The following is a 21,774-nucleotide window of genomic DNA, read 5'->3' as shown; positions in this document are numbered from 1 at the left end:
CGAGCGAAGGAGTTTGAAAGTTAGCTGAACGATTAACGTGAGACAACATCCGGTTTCTTCAGACGAACATCCGGTTTTCAGAATAAGATGCCAACAAAGTATGAATTACATTCACATTAAGTATAAAACATGCTGCATCTCGTGAGTTAAAGGGAAAATATACATATGATATAAGAATGATATAATATAAGAAATATGATCACTACTGTAGTGGCCATTTGTCGACTAAATCAAACTTAAACAAACAATAATCAAACGCCACTGATGCACCGTGGTCGGTATTCTTATGCAGCCAGAAGAGAGTGGATTGTCCATGCAGGATTCCGATTTTCGTATTTATTAAATAAAGCAAACAAAACAAGCAAACAAACTAACTAACTAACTAACAAAAGTCCTGTCATGCCGTCTCTCCTGTCCTGCGCAGAGCTGTGCAGAGCTGTGCAGGTAATATACGCCCACCCCGGTGTATGCTGGTCCTATCTTTCTACTCCTATATATAGCAACAGGTGCCCACAGTAATTACCCAAAAAATAATATAACTAAACAAATTACTATTAAAGAGAAAAAATAATCTTAATATATCAAATATCTACAATAATTAAACAATACTACTTATAAATGAAATAACAAAATATATCAAATAAATAGCTCCAACATTCCGGCCCCTAATTGTGCATAATATCACAATTATTATTCTCAAACGAGCTATTCCTACAATAAACATTATATATGTTATGTGCCATGCATTAAACTAAAGTTAATCTTCTTCTTGACAGACCTATAACAAAAAAGAATAGAGAGAGAAAATAGAGGTAGGGAAAGATAGAGGTAGAGAAAACATCAGTCCATGATGTTAGACTGCCACTTCCAACAGCAGACAGAGCTTCGTCAACAGCCTCTCTAGAATGCTGGTCCTGGTTTGAAGTCCCACAGAGCGCACCAGCCCCTTTGTATCTGGTCTTGCATCAAAACTTTCCCCATCATCCAAGATCCTCTTGGAGCTGTGGAGTCCGCAACAAGGACAATGTCTCCAATAGTGAGGCTTCTTCTTGGCCTTGTCCATTTTTGTGTGACTTTAAACCTTTGAACTTTTCTTTCCACTTCATGCTCCTGATTCTTCAGATTGTCCTTTCTGAGGCCTGCAGAAGCACAAAACTCCTTTATCTTCTGTCCCAATAACAGGAGAAGTTCCTTGACCTTCAGAAACCAAGCCACAGATGTTTTTAGTCTAGTCCAAGATGAAAAATAGTAGATCAGATGGTTGGTGGTATTTTCCAAATCCTTTGATAGCATTTACCATTAAGTCCCTTTTGACCTCTGGGTCATCTGCAGAAATCACATCAAGATTCACATCCAGTTTAGGCCACTCCTTCTTTGACTTATAGAGAAACTCAGGTCCATTTATCCATCTCCTGCCTTTCAGGAAATCCTCCGCTCTCATTCCTCTTGATGCTTCATCTGCTGGATTCTCCTTGGAACCCACATATCTCCACTGATCCACATCTGCTGCTTCTCTGATGAAAGAGGTTCTGTTTGCCACAAAAGTGTGGAATCATCTTGTTTCACTAGAGATATACTTAAGGACTGTTGTGCTGTCCGTCCAGAAGACTGACTTCTCCAGCTTGAGTTGCAACTCCTTCTGAAGCATTTTATCAACACGAACAGCAAGAACTGCGGCTATGAGTTCCAGTCGAGAAATTGTAGTCTGCTTTAGTGGAGCAACTCTGGCCTTTCCCAAGAGAAATGCAACATGTACTTTATGATCCTTTTCCAATCTCACATAAGACACAGTTCCATAGCCAACTTGACTGGCATCAGAAAAGTGGTGAAGTTGTGCTGTAGTAGGTTCTCCAAAGTCTCTGGGTTTAATACAGCGGTCCACTTTGAACTCAGACATTCTTTGCAGGTCCTCAAGCCAATTAGACCATTGTTCAGAGAAAGAGTGGGGAATAGCGTCATCCCACCCCAGGTTTCTCCTACAAAGCTCCTGCAGTAACAGCTTGGCTGGCATACTGAATGGGGCTAGAAATCCCAAAGGGTCATAAAGTGAGCTGGCCACTGACAAAATGCCTCTTCTGGTGTTTGGCTGTTCTTGTAATGATGTCCTGAACTTGAACTTGTCAGTTTCAATGCACCACTCTAGTCCTAGTGCTCGCTCCATTGGAAGTTGGTCTGTATCCAAATCCAGTTCCACCATTTCTTTTGGTCTTTTGTCCTCAGCGATTGACAGCAGCACTGTGCGGCTGTTGCTGATCCATCTTGAAAGATTGAATCCTCCTTTATGACAGAGAGCATTCAAATCTTTGATCATTTGCAGTGCCTCCTTCTCGGACACCATGGATTTCATCCACATAAAAATTATGTTTGACTGTATTTGTCACTTCTGGCGGGAAATGTTGGACATTATCATCTGCAGTTCTCCTCAAAGCATAATTTGCACAACTTGGTGAGGATACAGCTCCAAACAGATGTACTTTCATCCGATACTCCAGTGGAGACTGTGCAGTGTCACCATCAGACCACCAGAGGAAGCGGAGAAAGTTGATGTGCTTTTCTGAGACATGAACTTGATGAAACATGGCTTGGATGTCGGCCATTACTGCAACGGGCTCTTGCCTAAATCGGACGAGGACTCCAATAAGAGTGTTAGTAAGATCAGGTCCCTGCAAGAGCTGGCAGTTCAGTGATGTCCCTTTAAAAGTTGCTCCACAATCAAAAACAACTCTCAGTTTGCCTTTTCTGGGATGATAGACTCCATGATGAGGGATATACCACACCTTTCCATCACTTTGTTTGAGTTGATCAGCAGGTACCATCTCAGCATATCCTTGAGTTATCATGTTGTTTAGGAATGCGGTGTATTCCTCCTTAAATGGAACATTCTTGACAAATTTTCTTTTCAGGCTTCGGAGGCGCTGTTCTGCAACACAGCGATTGTTAGGCAAGACAGAATTTTCCTGTCTGAAAGGTAAGTCAATACAGTAATGGTCTCCCGTTAATACTGTTGTGTTGCTCATAACATTCATGAACTTGATGTCTTCTCTGGACATTTCAATCTGCTCCTCTGATGATCTCTCATTAAAGTCATGGTTATACTGTTTAACCAGCATTCCTTGCAGATGTTCCACAGAGATTCGGTTGGCTGTTACAGCAGGGCAGCCACTCTTACTCCTACTGCTTCCGTCGCGAAGTGGACCATTAATGACCCAACCAACTCTGGTTCTGACCGCATAAGGTCCTTCATCCTGGCTGTTTATCAGCTCCTAAGGTTCCATCACTTTTGGAGCATCAGTTCCAATTAGTAACTCAACACCTGCATCAATGTCGTGGAGCTTAACATCCTTGAGATAAGACCATTGATTAAGATCCTCCTCTCGTGGGACGTTGAGTGTAGAAACAGGCATGCTCTTTTGAGTTAAAACATCAGGTAACTCAATGAAATCATTTGTGCTCATACCAGACACTTCAAGACCTGACAGAATATGTGCATTAACAATCTTCTTTTGACTCATAGTTCTCAGCAGAATACTAGTCTTTTTACCCTTCAAGTTCAATTTTCTTGCCAAGTTCTCTTTACAGAATGTGCCGGAACTCCCTGGATCCAAGAAGGCATATGTCTGCACCGTTTTCTTACCCCTCTGGCTCTTGACTTTGACTGCGACGATAGAAAAGATGGAATTATCTTCATAACCAGCCCCAATATGGCCGCAGGTCTGAGACATTGTGGTTGAGACACTTGGAGGGCTCACAGACTGTTGGGCTTGTCGAAAGGTTGTTATTTTATCTTGCCACTCTATGTGAAGGACTCCTGGGTGCTTTTGGTGACACGCATTGCAATCCAAGCGACTCCTGCAGTCTTTGCTTGTGTGGCCTACTTTCAGGCAACCAAAACAAATACCCTGTTCCTTGATAAAGTTTATTTTATCACGATGTCCTTTCACTTTAAACTGTGAGCATTTATCCAATGAGTGACAACTTTGTGTACAAAACAGACAGTTGTGAATAGAGGATGACTTGGTCTTGTTTCCTGTGTACTGAGTGATGACTCCTTCTTTTACTGCAGTAACGTTGGTGGCAAAGCTGCTTCCCTTCGTCCTTTGCTTCAAGTGACTAACGTTGGGGACCTTCATGTTGGTGAGTTGTGAGTCCTGAATGTTGCCAAAAAGTGGATCTGAGGCAATTCTGACTTGTTTTTCAATGAAAGCAACAAGATCCTTAAACAGTGCTCTCTGGTCACTTCGCTCTTGCAGATCACAAGCAACATTTCTCCACCTTTTAATTCATAAGGAAGTTTCAAGATGATGCTCCTCATATTAGATGGTAGGTCCAGTTCCTTCATATGCATCATTTGCTCTGTTAGATTTGAGCATCCTCGAAGAAACAGGGAAAATGATTGCAATGCTTTAATATCTTCACTTTTAACAGGCATCCAGCTGAGAATCTTTTCCATATACGCAGATGCAATTTTGTATTCGTTTCCAAAGTGCTCCGCCAGAAGACTTTTGGCTCGGTGGTATCCCTGATCTGAAGGTAGATGTTGACAACTGCACACCAAGTCTCTTGACTGCCCCCTGGTGTATTATTCGAGAAAGTGTAAACAGTCACTCCAATTAGTTGTCTTCTCCTCTACTCCATTTTCAAAAGCTCTGATGAAAGACCTGTACTGAAGAGGGTCTCCATCAAACACAGGAATATTTCTTACAGGAAGGACAGAGCACAGATTTTGCTGGACCAGCAGAGCAGCGATGTCATTTTGTCTTTGCATCCAATTTACAATGTCATTCTGATGGGGTTGAGGTTGCACAAGTCCTGCTTGATTTTCATCCACACTTTGTGTCGCTTGAACTGGAGCATCAGTCTTTAATAGCATCTCATCAATTTGTGTTTTTCACCTTTGTTTAGGCCTAACAACTTGTGGTTGCATTATGGGATCAGACACAGAAATAACATCCATTTCAACAGGAACAAAGGTGTAGGCATGGGGATTTAATGGTCTTGCTTCTTTGGAATTGTTCCTTTCAAAATAAGAGTTCATTCCATCTGAACATTTTGAGCCACACTGGGATGAATTGATTTCCAAGACATGAAGCTTTGCATTTGTAGCTCCCAATTCCATTTCAAGTTCCAATTGTTCCTTTTCTTTCTCCAACATTTCCTCTTGAGCTTCTATTAAATGTTTCCTTTTTAGAGCAGCAACACGCTCCATCAGAGCTGCCTTGTCGGCCTCAGCTCTAATGCGTGCAGATGATGTTGATGAAATCCGTGATAGCTGGGAACGTGTCTTTACAGAGTTCACCTTTACACTTGACACGTTAGAAGCACTATCTTCAGGGTTTATTTTGTCTGCAACACTTTGGTCTTCGTGGGAGTCTTTACTTGGCTGCACATATGGGTGACCCACTTCAGACAGCCAGCTTTTTACCTTTTCAGTGAAGTCACAGAATATTGTCATTTTTTCTTTGAAGTACTGATTTTGCCTTGTAACTTCATCTTGAGGTAAAGGTAAGTTCACAAAAGATGTATGCATGTCATTTGCATCTTGGTAACACTTGATGAATGTAGAAAGCTCAGCATTCACTGAATTTACATTTTCATTGGAAGTCATTAAAGCACTTATGTTTCTCAAACACTTTTTGGCTTGTTTGCATTTTGCAGTCCTCTTTTGCTGGTACATGTCCGTGTAGAACTCCAAGCCTTTAGAAGTCATTTTAATGTTTCTTGCTTCTGACGGCGTTTCAACATCCTTCGCCTGAACGTCAGACATTTTGAAGCTTCTTCTAAACTGCTTGTCGGACATCAATCAAATCCATATTTATATATACAGTTGTGTGAAAAAGTGTTTGCCCCCTTCCTGATTTCTTATTTTTTTGCATGTTTGTCACACTTAAATGTTTCAGATCATCAAACAAATTTTAATATTAGACAAAGATAACAAGTAAACACAAAATGCAGTTTTTATATTGAAGGTTTTTATTATTAAGGGGGAAAAAAAATCCAAACCTACATGGCCCTGTGTGAAAAAGTGATTGCCCCCTAAACCTAATAACTGGTTGGGCCACCCTTAGCAGCAACAACTGCAATCAAACGTTTGCGATAACTGGCAATGAGTCTTTTACAGCGCTGTAGAGGAATTTTGGCCCACTCATCTTTGCAGAATTGTTGTAATTCAGCCACATTGGAGGGTTTTCGAGCATGAACCGCCTTTTTAAGGTCATGCCACAGCATCTCAATCGGATTCAGGTCGGGACTTTGACTAGGCCACTCCAAAGTCTTCATTTTGTTTTTCTTAAGCCATTCAGAGGTGGACTTGCTGGTGTGTTTTTGATCATTGTCCTGCTGTAGAACCCAAGTGCGCTTCAGCTTGAGGTCACGAACAGATGGCCGGACATTCTCCTTCAGGATTTTTTGGTAGACAGCAGAATTCATGGTTCCATTTACCACAGCAAGTCTTCCAGGTCTTGAAGCAGCAAAACAGCCCCAGACCATCACACTACCACCACCATATTTTACTGTTGGTATGATGTTCCTTTTCTGAAATGCCGTGTTACTTTTACGCCAGATGTAATGGGACATACACCTTCCAAAAAGTTCAACTTTTGTCTCGTCAGTCCACAGAGTATTTTCCCAAAAGTCTTGGGGATCATCAAGATGTTTTCTGGCAAAACTGAGACGAGCCTTTATGTTCTTTTTGCTCAGCAGTGGTTTTCGTCTTGGAACTCTGCCATGCAGGCCATTTTTGCCCAGTCTCTTTCTTATGGTGGAGTCATGAACACTGACCTTAATTGAGGCAAGTGAGGCCTGCAGTTCTTTGGATGTTGTTCTGGGGTCTTTTGTGACCTCTTGGATGAGTCGTCGCTGCGCTCTTGGGGTAATTTTGGTCGGCCGGCCACTCCTGGGAAGGTTCACCACTGTTCCATGTTTTCGCCATTTGTGGATAATGGCTCTCACTGTGGTTCGCTGGAGTCCCAAAGCTTTAGAAATGGCTTTGTAACCTTTTCCAGACTGATAGATCTCAATTACTTTGATAAACCACAGTTATTGTTTTATATATGTATAAGTATATGTTTTAACAGGGGGGGGCAATCACTTTTTCACACAGGGCCATGTAGGTTTGGATTTTTTTCCCCCTTAATAATAAAAACCTTCATTTAAAAACTGCATTTTGTGTTTACTTGTGTTATCTTTGTCTAATATTTTTTTGATGATCTGAAACATTTAAGTGTGACAAACATGCAAAAAAATAAGAAATCAGGAAGGTGGCAAACACTTTTTCACACAACTGTATGTGTATATATATATGTATATATGTATATATATATGTATATATATATACACAGAGGCAGCAGATAGTGGGATTGTCACCGCCCAACATGTCAGGCTAGCCCACTGACCAATCACGTACTTGTAGACCAGTTAGCAGCTCTGACACGTCAAAGAATACGCCCAACATGTCAAACTAAAGATCTGATTGGTTGAACACTATGACAATCAACAACATCGTCCCCATTCACTTAAACTGCACATGGATGCACTTGAGAGTCTGCAGGCCTCTGCCTCTGTTCTTACCTAGAGACACAGAGGTGAGATCTGATTGGATAAAAGCTCTACTTAAAACAAGCTGCACTGGAAGCAGAGCAACTGAGGAAGACAGTAGCTGTGCAATGAGAACATAAGATAATGGGGAAAATATTATTATAAATTATAATACATGGTGTATTTAAGAACAATTTTTCAATTATAAAATAGTTATAACTTTGTGATTCTGTTCAGGCCAGCAGAGAAGGCCTTGCAGGCCCTGACGGCCCACCACTGATGAATATGTACGTATATATATATATATATATATATATAATATATATATATATATATATAATATACATAGATATATATAATATACATACATATAATATACCCTGAGCAATATTTTATTTCAGACAATTATATATAACTTTGATACAGGTTGTTACTAGTCTATTAATATATTTGTCTCTTGTTTATCATTAACAAATGACCTCGTTGATTTATAAAATCCTTTTTTTTATAAAACTCAGATTAAATGTAAATCAAACGTGTTAAAGGGAAGACAGACCATAATATTCCTGAAGTTCTGACTCATATGTTCTACTAATGAACCAAGATGAAGGACAAAGATGGTGTTCTGCATCTTTAATAACAATCAGGCGTTATGAATAACACCAGTTTGATCCTAAAGAGAAGATTAATATACAGAATCATCTATAAGAAAATAACAATTCATGTTTATGATTCAACTCGTTGTGTCAAACTTAATACGACTTTTAACTCAGGATTCACATCTTCATCACAAACCTGCTTGTTTTTTCCAAAGTAAAGGCGGGAAAGTTTCTTTACAATCACAAAATATGCTTCAAACTTACTTTGGCTTCTCGACTGAAGGGAATAAATATAAATATAAATATATATATAAATATATATAAATATATATATATATAAATATATATATATATATATATAAATATATATATATAAATATAAATATATATATATATATATATAAATATATAAATATATATATATAAATATATAAATATATATATATAAATATATATATAAATATATATATATAAATATAAATATATAAATATATATATATATATATAAATATATATATATAAATATAAATATATATATATATAAATATAAATATATATATATATAAATATATAAATATATATATATAAATATATATATATATATATATAAATATATATATATAAATATATATATATATATATATATATATATAAATATATATATATATATATATAAATATATATATATAAATATATATATATATATATATTTATATATATAATATATTATATATAGAAACAAGCTGTTTATTTTTACAGTTAAAGTTTAGACTTTGATGATAATCTGTCACAATCTTCTTCTGTGGAAGAAGTGAGATATAATAACTGATGTTTTACAATAAACTGTAGAATCCTGTTAACCAATCAGAACTCACAGAAGTAAATATTCACACTGTACAAGTTAAAGAAAGGTTTTTCTATAAAAGCGACAAACCTGCAGACTAACCGTCTAAAATCAAACAAACCGAGTTGATTGTCAAAGGCACCGAATGTTCCACTTTGGACAAAGTTTCCTCCAGACGATGAAATGTTCAACATGAAGTCATTGATACGGTGGAAAGACACGAATCTCGGGTGATCATGATCTGATGACATCATCATGATCTGATCTCAGGTGTGTCCAGGTGAAGCAGGTAGAACCAGACCAGCGAGCCGGTTCTCTGGATGGACACCAGGGGGCAGCATCACACATTCTAACGTTTAGATTCTCACACATTTTGGAACAGAGAGCTTGTTATAAAACACTTTACCCAAATCTGGAGACTATTGGTAAGATAAAAAAAAATCGAACTATGTTTTGGCACCAATTTTGACCCAAAAGGCCGAAAGTGTGTTTACCGTATTTAAGGAACTCCTTGTTACAAGACATACAGAGTTTATCTCGGTGTCTTTTAGAGTCCAGGCTCTCAAACTGGTCCAGCTAACTGGGATTAACTGGATACGGATCCTCACTCCTGTACCTTGGCGGTGTCGTCCAGGTAGTAGACGTTGACCAGGTGGCGGTTCAGGTGGCGCCGGTACTCCGCCTCCAACGGGAACGTGCGGTCGCAGAAGATGCACAGGTGACTCTTGAGCTCCGTCGGGGACGGGATCTCGTCGGTGGGCGTCTCGGGGTCGTTGGCCATCTTGCCCGACCCGGCGTCGTTGCTGTTGAGGCCGGAGTCGTCACTGTTCTCGGAGGCGCTGTCGCTGATGTCACTTCCTCCCTCGTGGCTGCTGTGGATGCCCTCGTCGTCCTCCGGGTCGCTGGTTTTGTTTCGCTGGCCTGGGAGCACCAGAGAAGGCGGCGATGTGGGTTTAACGAACGTGGGAGCGGGGCGGTCTTCGGCGGGAGAAGGCGTGTCCTCACCTGAGCTGCAGGTGGGTTTGTTCAGAGTCTTCTCTGGCAGTGTTGGAGTGGTTTCATCAGTGGAGGTCTTCTTCGGGTGGTCCAGCTCAGCAGATGCTTCTGGACTGTGAACTGAAGTCTTCTGGTCCTTAACTGGATCCACAGCTTGTTGAAGGCTCGTGGCTTTCTTGCTGGTGTTCCTGATCTTCTTCTGCTTTACAGGGCATGACCCGGTCCTGTCTGACCCGGTGGACCTCTGTGGTGGCGGAGCGGCATCATTCATATTCTTAGTGTCTTCTGAAGCAGGTTTCACCTGCAGCTTCTCTGCAGCGCCGGCTTTCAGCCGTCTGGCCTTGGATGGAGTCTCAGACGAGGACTTTTTGGAAAGGTCGAGAGCCTCCGCTGCTTTCCTCTTGGCAGCCTTTTCTTTCACCACCTTTTCCTTTTTCTCAGGACCGCCCGGTTTCTGCTGAGCTTCAACCACATGTTCTGGTATTTTCTCTGACTTCTTTGATCCAGACTTCCTCGGCTTGTTGAGGCTTTTGTTCTCCTTTCCGGTGCCATCGTTCTTCTGATGTCCTCTCCCCTTCTCAGGCCTCACCTTCTCTTCCTCTTTCTGCCTCACTTCTCTTTCCTCCTCTGGTCTTTGTTGGTCTGGTTTGTCCGTCTCCGTCTGGTCCTGGACCGTTGTTTTCTTGACTCGTCTCTTCACCTTGTCTGTATTAACAGCAGCAGTTATTGTCTCCGTCTCTAGAGGATTCTCATTGACCTTCTCAGTCTTCTTCTGCCTCGTTGTGATCTTTTTCTCTGGTTCCACCTTCTCTTTTACTTTCTGTAGTTTCTCTTTCTCAGCAGTGACGCTGGATTTCTTCGGAGGCTTGTCAGGTGCTTCGGTTTGAACCGGTTGGGCGATGCTGGGCTGGCTGCTCTTTTTGATTGACAGATTGATGGGACTCGAGTCCTCGCCCTCGTCCTCCATGTCAAAGTCCTCCTCGACGCCGGATGAATTGTCAAACTTGCCTGCACCAGAGTCCTGGTTTTCCTCTGCACTGTCAGCACCGGGTTTCTTGACGCGCAGCTTGACCTTGGAGATGTCCACGGATACATCGCAGCCGGAGTGCCTGGACTTGATGTGGTACTGCAGGTTGCATTTCTTGGAGGCGGCGTACTTGCAGAGAGGGCAGAGAAACTGTCGAGGGTTCAGGTGGAGTTCCACGTGCTTCTTGAAGTTGCTGCGGTCGGCGGTCTTGTACTCGCAGTACGGGCAGGAAAGAGGTTTGGGGCCATTGTGGACCTGCCGGGCGTGGCGGGTCACCTCGTGCTGGTTGGCTGCCAGGTAGTTACAACTCTCACACTTGAAAGGACGCTCACCTGCACAAAGGAAGCCAAGAGTCAAACTGGTGCAGAGGATAATGTGACAGGTGAAACACCAAAGACAGGTCATGCAGGAAGCTTCATATCCACACCAGAACACATCAGTCTGAAGACACTGAGTGTCAAACAGGGTTCATAATGTTGCTTTATACAGGTGTGAGGTGTGTCTCCAGACTGATCTGCTTTGGTGTGAACACTTCAGACAGGTACACAGCACAGGAAGTCACGGCACAGGAAGTCACGGCACAGGAAGTCACGGCACAGGAAGTCATAGCATATACTTCCACTGCAAATCACTTTACCATGTTAATCCAAAGCGACCGCTTTATTGAGAGCAACAAACACAAACATGTTTAAAGTGAGAGACGAGAACCTCAACAATCACCTGTTTCGACAGCTAAGAACTCTACTGCTGCTGCTACTACTAGTACTACTGCTGCTGCTGCTGCTACTTCTACTAGTAGGTGCGTCTCAGGTCATTTTGTGCCCCTCAACTCATGAAGCCATCATTGGAGTTAAAAGTTGTCAAGTCTTTTGGATTCTGTCGAGTCTAAACTCATCAAATTCATGACTCCTATCTGACTCTGGTCTAAGTCCCATTACTGGAGTCCACACCACTGGCTGTCACCATCCAGTAAAGCCCAACTCAAGACCAGCAAGTTCAAAGTCAAGACGGGTCAGACCCAAGTCAGGATGGGCAAGTCCTAGGTCTAGTCCTAAGTCAAGACGGGTAAGTCCATCAGAAGTACCTCATCTACGGAAGCAATTTGGGGCGTCTTGCCCAAAGACATAAACATGTACTATTGGAGCCAGGGATCAAACCGCCCATCCTATAATTGAAGGATAAGACCTGCAAGTCCTAAGTCGAGACCTGCAAGTCCTAGGTCGAGACCTGCAAGTCCTAAGTCGAGACGGGCAAGTCCGAAGTCGAGACGGGCAAGTCCGAAGTCGAGAAAAGTAAGCCCCAAGTCAATATCAAGTCCTAAACTTTGTGTTTAGAGTTCTAGACCAGTCAATATATTAAGACTTCAGTCTGACTCTAGTCTAGTCCAAGTAAGGTGACCCAAGTCCAGACCTCTGGCTGGACTATGTTCAGGATCAGGATCTGATTAAACTAGTGCTGGGCAATGATTACAATTTTTAATCGCGATTAATCTCATTGTTATGGCAAAGTTCAATAACGAATTCAAAAGTAGTGTATTGTGCACTTTTATTTTGAAAATACTGCTATATGAACAAAAGGTCAATAACATTTGGTTTGTAAACACTTTAAACACATCAGGTTCTTGTTAGCAGCAGTATTCCCTTTACACAGTAGCAGTTATAACACAGTTATAATGATTCTGATCATAGATATTCAGCCGGTGTTCACAACTTTATCTTCATGTGTGTAAGAGATGCAATTTAAATATACACCAGCAGCAGCAGGAAGTGACACCACACAAACAGCTGTTCACCGCTCGCTGCCCGGTTCTTGTGTTAAAAATGTCCGCTTAATAAAAATAAAAAAACCCGATAAGATAATTGTCGGCGTTAATTAATAACGCGTTAACTTGCCCAGCACTAGATAAAACGTATTCCTGAGGGTTCACAGACAGCTTAGTACTGATCAGGTCTCATATGATCATTAACCTGTACAGGTTCCTGTGTGTATGAAGACAAACGTTACAGGGCTCAAGTGTGGACGACTGACCAGAGTGAGTCCTCATGTGGCGGGTCAGGTGGGTCTTCTGAGAACTGGAGTAGTCGCAGTAGGGACACTGGAAAGGACGGACACCTGTACAACACATACAGTACATCAAGACTTTAAACCCCTGTCAGGTGGGTCACTGCAACAACAGGAAGAGACAAAGACAAGAGACAGGTGTGTCCTACCTGTGTGCGTCCTGATGTGCTGGATGTAGTTGCTCTTGCGGTCAGAGAAGTAGGAGCACTGGCTGCAGGTGTGCAGTTTGCTGGGGAAGTGGTTCCTCAGGTGTTTCCTCCAGTGGTACTGGCTCACGGTGGTGTACGGACACAGAGTGCACTTGAACACCCTGCAGAGACACAGCGGCACTCGTCTTTAACCATCTGAAGGTACAACCAGAGGTGAGAACAGTGAGGTCACCTGTGTTGTGTGTTACCTGTGGTCTTCGCCCTCCTTGCTGTGGTGTTTCAGGTGAGCGATGTAATGGTCGTATCTGTTGGTGTTGTAGCCGCACCGCTCGCACCGGATCAGACCTTTGATGTCACCTGCCGCTGCCTCCTCGCTGCTCTCCGCCTCCCCTCCGGACGGTTCCTGGTTCTCGGGTGCGTCCTTGGTCCTGGTCTTGCTCCTGCCCTCGACCCGGTTCACCACCATCATCTTGCTGACGCCGTGAGTGCCGAGGTGTTTGACGAACTCCTGCTCGTTCTGGGCCTGGAAGTGACACGGCTTACACTGGAAGGGCTTCTTCTTCTTGGTGGTCTCCATCACGGCAACGGGGACGCGTGGACGTTCGACGACCTGCTCAGGTGTTTTGGTGCAGGCAGAGGGGCGGGGCTTAGTGTGACGGGACAGGTCTTCAGCTTTGACCCCTTCCTCCTCTATGTCGTTTCCTACGACCACGGCAACGATGTTGGGGCTGGGAGACTCGGGGTACTCGAGGATACACACCTCTCTGTAGTTCTGGTTATCGTAACTGTACCTGTACCCCACACACACACACGCACCCCCCCCCCACACCCCCACACACACACACACACACACACACTGAGTTGACACACAGGTAACACTTTCCTGACCTAACTCCTGACTAATGATCGGGTGCGGGCTAACTCCTCCTGACTAATGATCGGATGCTAGCTAACTCCTCCTGACTAACGATCGGGTGCGGGCTAACTCCTCCTGACTAATGATCGGATGCTAGCTAACTCCTCCTGACTAACGGTCGGATGCTAGCTAACTCCTCCTGACTAACGGTCGGATGCTAGCTAACTCCTCCTGACTAACTGTCGGATGCTAGCTAACTCCTCCTGACTAACTGTCGGGTGCGGGCTAACTCCTCCTGACTAACTGTCGGGTGCGGGCTAACTCCTCCTGACTAACTGTCGGGTGCGGGCTAACTCCTCCTGACTAACTGTCGGGTGCGGGCTAACTCCTCCTGACTAACTGTCGGGTGCGGGCTAACTCCTCCTGACTAACTGTCGGGTGCGGGCTAACTCCTCCTGACTAACTGTCGGGTGCGGGCTAACTCCACCTGACTAACTGTCGGGTGCGGGCTAACTCCTCCTGACTAACTATCGGGTGCGGGCTAACTCCTCCTGACTAACTATCGGGTGCGGGCTAACTCCTCCTGACTAACTATCGGGTGCGGGCTAACTCCTCCTGACTAACTATCGGGTGCGGGCTAACTCCTCCTGACTAACGATCGGGTGCGGGCTAACTCCTCCTGACTAACGATCGGGTGCGGGCTAACTCCTCCTGACTAACGATCGGGTGCGGGCTAACTCCTGACTAACGGTCGGGTGCGGGCTAACTCCTGACTAACGGTCGGGTGCGGGCTAACTCCTGACTAACGGTCGGGTGCGGGCTAACTCCTGACTAACGGTCGGGTGCAGGCTAACTCCTGACTAACTGTCGGGTGCGGGCTAACTCCTGACTAACTGTCGGGTGCGGGCTAACTCCTCCTGACTAATGATTGGGTGCGGGTTAACTCCTGACCTGACGATGTTCTCCTCCTCGCTGTCCGAGTAGCTGCATCCCACCGTCTTCAGCTCCATCATCTCCTTCTCGTCCGCCGCGCTACCGTCACCGCCGGAGCTCTCTGCCGCCGTCACCGCCGCTACGTTGGCTAGCATCACCAGCTGAGGAGCCGGCAGCGTGTTCCTCGGCATGTCGCTCTGAGCGTCCTCCATCAGTGGAACGCCGACGGGGAACATCTCCACGGAGAACACCGTCTGAGCGTCCATGTTGGTTTAAGCTCTTCAACTCGGCAGGAAGGAGAAGCTGCAGAGAGGACGACATGGAGGACGAAGACAGAAACAATGAGGTGTCTTTATCATTATTAATGCTAAATAGTTTATGGTGTTCTATGTAGTGCAGGGGTCCCCAACTGGCAGACCGCGGTCCGGATCCGGACCCAGGATCTCAAACAGATAGATAATATTGAGATCTACGTATTACCGAGCCAGTTTATATTTTAACCGGCGCAAATTATTCAGGCGTTACAGCACTTGTTCAGCGGTGCAGGAAACCAATGCGTTGTAAATCACATCACGTGATGCAGCTCAGCCAATCAGATATGGGTATTCTGACATGTTTCCTGATTCGAGTGAGATGAGATGTACACACACCGTGACACACGGGGCTGAGACGAGGAAATAGAAAGAAGAGCAGGAACATTGCACTGATCAGAGAAGTTATCGCACATGACGTTCTCCAAAAAGAGAAACATGTTCAGAGAGAACAGAATTTATAAGCATGAATGAACAGACTCTTCTATGTTAATTCTTCCCACAGGAAGTTAAAACCAACATGTCTCATATGTCCAGAAACCATAACTATTGATAAAAGAGGCAAATGAAGCGACACTACGAGGTAAAGCACAACTCTTTTGAACAAACGTACCCACTCACATCTAAAATGAAGATACAGAAAATAAACCTAAGAGCCCAATATGATCAGAATCCTAACACATGAGTTCACTGTTCAACAATGATGTTAACAGAGAGAATAGAGCTGAAACAAGTGTTAATAACCACAGATAAAGATCATGCACAAACATTTCTCTTTTTAGACGAGAAAAATATAATATTGTGTCTTTTTTGATTGACATCACTTCACACCTAAATGAACTGAATTTAAAGCTGCAGACAACTCAGTGAAATACATTTTTCTAAAATGAATTACTTTATTTTAAGATGTACATTTTTGAAAAGCTTTCTGTTATGTCAGTTATTCTTTAATCCAGACATTATTGTACTTGAAATGAGAAGAACATGTATTTATGTATTTATAATCCATCCAGTTACATTTGAAACTGAGAATAATAATTGTTAAAATATAATTGATGTGTACTTTCTTTATTTGATTTGACAGTTGTTGACTACACAGAGACGTTACTACTACTAGGCTTCTTGAATATATATATATATATATTTATATTAGTGCTGGGCAAGTTAACACGTTAATTTCGCGTTAACGCATTCATTAATTAACGCCGAAAATAATTTTATCGCGCGTTAACGCATTTTTTAATTTATTATGATTTTTTTATTGAAAGACAAGAGACAATACATATACATAACAACAAGAGGATGACATGAACAGTGGGATAAAAGCCAGCAAACATCCTATAGTCAGTAATTTTAGTGCACCTATATGCTGAAATTCACGGTAAACGCATTTAAACGGCACAGATCGGTCGCGAGCGAAGGACTTTGAAAGTTAGCGGAAAGATTAACGTGAGACAACATCCGGTTTCTTCAGACGAACATCCGGTTTTCAGAATAAGATGCCAACAAAGTATGAATTATATTCACATTAAGTATAAAACATGCTACCTGCATCTCGTGAACCAAATGTTATTGCCCTTTTGTTCATATAGCAGTACTTTTAAAATAAAAGTGCGCAATACACTACTTTTGAATTAATTATTGAACTTTGCCATAACAATGCGATTAATCGCAAAAAATCCATGCGATTAATCGCAAAAAATCCATGCGATTAATTGCGATTAATTTATTTATTATTAAGTTACATTTTTAACACAAGAACCAGGCAGCAAGCAGTGAACAGCTGTGTTCGTGTGGCGTCACTTCCTTCCCCCCCCCCCCCCCCCCCCCCGGGTCCGGAACCCCTCCTACACTCCTTCACCTAGTTCACTCTTGTCTCACAAACACACACACACACACACACACACACACGCGCGCGCGCGTGATCGTCTCGTTACAGATCAAACGTGACTGTTGTGAAGTGGAGCTTCTCGTGAGGACCAAGACACGTCTTGTTTGAACGGAACACTTTACTGTCTGAACTGCAGTATTACAGTGTTACAGTGAACACAACGGGCTCTTGCACCCGACATGTGGTTTTCTACGTATCAACATTGTTAGCGTCAAGAACAAGTACCATTCTACTTCCTGTCTCTTAAAAGTAAAAGCACTTCCGTTTTCATGCTCTTCACAATAAAAGTAAATCATGCAATCAAACAATTAACAGTGACAATATTAAAATACATATTGTCGAGTTTTTAAAGTGTTTTTGTTTGGAATATGTATAATAAGCATCATTTAGTATCACTACTGAGAATTTAACAAACATAAAAACATGATGTAGATATGTTTACAGTTTTCAAGGTGTATATTTAAATATCATCTCTTACACATGAAGATAAAGTTATGAACACCGGCTGAATATCTATGATCAGAATCATTATAACTGTGTTATAACTGCTTCTGTGTAAAGGGAATACTGCTGCTAACAAAAACCTGATGTGTTTAAAGTGTTTAAACCAAATGTTATTGACCTGTTGTTCATATAGCAGTACTTTCAAAATAAAAGTGCACAATACACTACTTTTGAATTAATTATTGAACTTTGCGCATAACAATGAGATTAATCGCGATTAAAAATATTAATCGTTGCCCAGCACCAATATATATGTATGTATATATATACGTGTGTGTATATGTACATATATATTATAGATGTATATTAATATGAATATAAATATACATTTGTGTGTCTTCCCACTGCTCAGTGAAGACGGTTATACATATTAATATATTCATATGTATAACAGTCTTCACTGAGCAGTGGAGACGGGTCGCCTTGTCCTCCATTTTGAAACAGCACCACAGTTCAGTCGACAGCGACAAACGTTCAGAAGTAAGGAGAAGTGAACTTATAACTATAAGTTTAAACTATAAGTTTACACTCATAGTTTAAACTCACAGTAAACTAACTTCTTACTTTAAAGAGTGAAAGATTAAAGTGATCAAGAGAACAACAGATTCACTCTTATTAAACACGTTAAACTTAGGACGTTTAAAGTAAACACACAAACTATCTTTAACAAAACAAACTGTATCATCGAGCTGTTTAAACTTTGAGACTTTTAAAATCTAAAGTCGGTTAAAGATTAAAAAAGTGAAAGTGTGATAAACAAACACGTGTTGAACGTTTACGGACTAAACTCTAAATAATAATGTGTTTTAACCTCAATAAAGATACTTAAAGTTATATATAACTATGTAATATATATGTATAAAAGTAAGTTTCACAACGTGGCTGTGATTTAAAGTGATTTAAAGTGATTTAAAGTGATTTAAAGACCATTTCAGGTTCAGAAAACTTTAGTTTGCGGAAGCGCATAATTGTGATTAAAAAGAGCGACTTTTACATTAGTATATTTAAAGTGCTTATAAAGTACTAAAGCAGGTTTCTGTCCGATATAAGTTAACGTTAGCTTGAGGATGGAAGTGTTACGAGTCCTTCGGCTGGTCGTGTGTTATCCTTGGTGCTGATCAGCCCCGGACAGCGACCTTCTTCTTCATCGACTCTACGCCTCCATTTTACTACCAACCACCGCTCCGCTCTCACTAACCACCGGTCAGCGGAGTCACAAACACCCGGACAATGAGCACCAAACCCCGGGGAGGAACTCACCGAGTCTGAGGGTCTTTTGATCCACTTTCATTCACTTGTTTCCGGCTTCAGGACTTTTTCTATCTTCGACGAGCAAACAGCGCAGAAAGAAAAAAGTGAAGAAGAAGTTTCCGCACATTCCTGCACACTGACGTACGGACGGTGACGTCAGCACGTCGATCCGGAAGTGAGCTGGAGGTTAGAGGCTTCAGCTGTTTGTGTATATGTGTGTGCGTGTATACGCGTGAGTGTGTGTTAGTGTGCGTGTTAGTGTTTGTGTGTGTGTGCGTGTGTATATGTGTGAGTGTGTGTGTGTGTGTGTGTGTTAGTGTATGTGTGTGTTAGTGTATATGTGTTTGTGTGTGTGTTAGTGTATATGTGTTAGTGTGTGTGTTAGTGTATGTGTGTGTTAGTGTATATGTGTTAGTGTGTGTGTGTTAGTGTATGTGTGTGTTAGTGTATATGTGTTAGTGTGTGTGTTAGTGTATGTGTGTGTTAGTGTATATGTGTTAGTGTGTGTGTGTTAGTGTATGTGTGTGTTAGTGTATATGTGTTAGTGTGTGTGTGTTAGTGTATGTGTGTGTTAGTGTATATGTGTTAGTGTGTGTGTTAGTGTATGTGTGTGTTAGTGTATATGTGTTAGTGTGTGTGTGTTAGTGTATGTGTGTGTTAGTGTATATGTGTTTGTGTGTGTGTTAGTGTATATGTGTTAGTGTGTGTGTTAGTGTATGTGTGTGTTAGTGTATATGTGTTAGTGTGTGTGTGTTAGTGTATGTGTGTGTTAGTGTATATGTGTTTGTGTGTGTGTTAGTGTATGTGTGTGTGTGGCTGTGTGTTCGTATGTGTGTATGTTGTGTAGGTATAACCTCAAGACGGCTGCCTCGGTGTGTTGGTGCTCATTGTTTTGTGTTGTTTTTGTCGTTAACTCAGTTTTCTGCTGTGATACTCGGAGCTCTTTCACCAGAGATGAGCTCATAAACATCAGGGGAACAACTCCAGCGGACTTCAATGCAGCCCCACTGTGTGACTCCCCCTATCTCCCTGTGTGACTCCCCCTATCACTGTGTGTGACTCCTCCGTTGACGATGTGGAGTCCTTCCGCTTCCTGGGCTCCATCATAACCCAGGACCTCAAGTGGGAGCTGAACATCAGCTCCATCACTAAGAAGGCTCAGCAGAGGATGTACTTCCTGAGGCAGCTGAAGAAATTCAACCTGCCAAAGACAATGATGGTGCATTTCTACACTGCCATCATTGAGTCCATCCTCTGCTCCTCCATCACGGTCTGGTACGCTGGACAAGGGCAGGGCAGGCTGCAGCGCATCATTCGCTCTGCTGAGAGGGTAATTGGCTGCAATCTGCCGTCCCTCCAGGACTTGTTCACTTCAAGGACCCTGAAGCGAGCAAGAAAGATTGTAGCCGACCCCTCTCACCCTGGACATGAACTGTTCGTGCCCCTTCCATCTGGCAGGAGGCTGAGGTCCATCAGGACCAAGACCTCCATCAGGACCAAGACCTCACGACACATGAACAGTTTCTTCCCGTCGGCAGTCGGGCTCATTAACAGAGCCCGGGTCCCCCACTGACTCTGTCATCCCCAGGACAACCTCCTACCGGTCACTCCCCTTCACATCCCTTCTTAGGTTCTTATTTAAATACACTCGACACTTTTACACTACACTTACATCTCACTTGTTTATAGTTCTGTTATCTGTTCGTTTGTGCACTTTATTCTATATTTCACTTTATTTTATATCTTTCTGTACATTTTAATATGTTTCTACTTTGCACTGTTGATTGTTGTTGATTGTTAAATGTTTGCACCTCCCGTCTTGTCAAATTCCTTGTGTGTTCAACATACCACGACAATAAACGGTTCTGATTCTGATTCTGATGTGTTTGTGTGTGTTAGTGTATGTCTGTGTATGTGTGTGTGTGGGTGCGTACGACTCTGAGATGTAGTACAGTATAAAGTACTATATGTACCTCTGAGATGTAGTACAGTATAAAGTACTATATGTACCTCTGAGATGTAGTACAGTAGAAAGTACAATGTGTACCTCTGAGATGTAGTACAGTATAAAGTACTATATGTACCTCTGAGATGTAGTACAGTAAAAAGTACTATATGTACCTCTGAGATGTAGTACAGTATAAAGTACTATATGTACCTCTGAGATGTAGTACAGTATAAAGTACTATATGTAATGTACCTCTGAGATGTAGTACAATATAAAGTGTGAAATACAAAGTGGAAATACAAAGTTGAATAAAATGGAAATACTCCAGTAAAGTACCTTGAATTTGTACATAAGTAAATATACTTAGTTACCACTGATCATAATATGTACTCTCACTACTCACAGTTAGTTTTTCTTCTAAAGAGGAGTACTGATATAATAATGTTGGAGTACCAGCTGATCTAATCACAGTTTAATAAACCTCCGATCAATACTCAGACTCTCAAACATGATTCATGAACTTCTGCTGTGTGTCGTCACAGACTGACACGTGAAGCAGACACGCCCCTTTCCGCGAGCCATTTGACAGCCGCTTCAAAAACCCACCGGAAGTGTGGTGGGTCTTCTTTCAAAATAAGAGTGTAACAGTGGGGCTTTATGTTTACGTTTGTCCAGCTTTGTTATCTTTGTTTCAGCTGATTCTGATCTGAAGTTTTAAATTTAGTTTAGCTTTCAATGTATTAATTCATCATAGTAATCAAACATCATAAAAGTCTATCATTAGGTGCCTTTTCCGGTAAAATTAAACCGTGTATATATATTATTTTGAAATCGGTGAGCGGAAGTGTGACGGATTATTTCGTTCCCTTGA

The 21,774-nt window shown here is 42.1% G+C and overlaps 1 protein-coding gene across 1 annotated transcript; it reads right to left on the bottom strand.

Annotated features, from left to right (window-relative positions):
- Positions 1–8,870: 8,870 nt before the first annotated feature.
- On the bottom strand, positions 8,871–19,121 carry rest (RE1-silencing transcription factor). Its single transcript, XM_076105129.1, has 6 exons — positions 18,965–19,121; positions 15,017–15,301; positions 13,458–14,000; positions 13,210–13,370; positions 13,028–13,111; positions 8,871–11,331 (listed from the first exon to the last, which is right to left on the bottom strand). Exons 2-6 carry the CDS (start codon positions 15,262–15,264, stop codon positions 9,581–9,583), a joined length of 2,787 nt encoding a protein of 928 aa, XP_075961244.1. The 5' UTR covers positions 15,265–15,301; positions 18,965–19,121; the 3' UTR covers positions 8,871–9,580.
- Between the last annotated feature and the right edge of the window lie 2,653 nt (positions 19,122–21,774).

This window comes from Anarhichas minor, unplaced genomic scaffold (genome assembly GCF_050575085.1).
Source record: "Anarhichas minor isolate MPS153535 unplaced genomic scaffold, ASM5057508v1 ptg000031l, whole genome shotgun sequence".
Taxonomy (NCBI): domain Eukaryota; kingdom Metazoa; phylum Chordata; class Actinopteri; order Perciformes; family Anarhichadidae; genus Anarhichas; species Anarhichas minor.
Note: the sequence above shows the minus strand (reverse complement) of the source record. Positions and strands in the feature narration are given on the sequence as shown.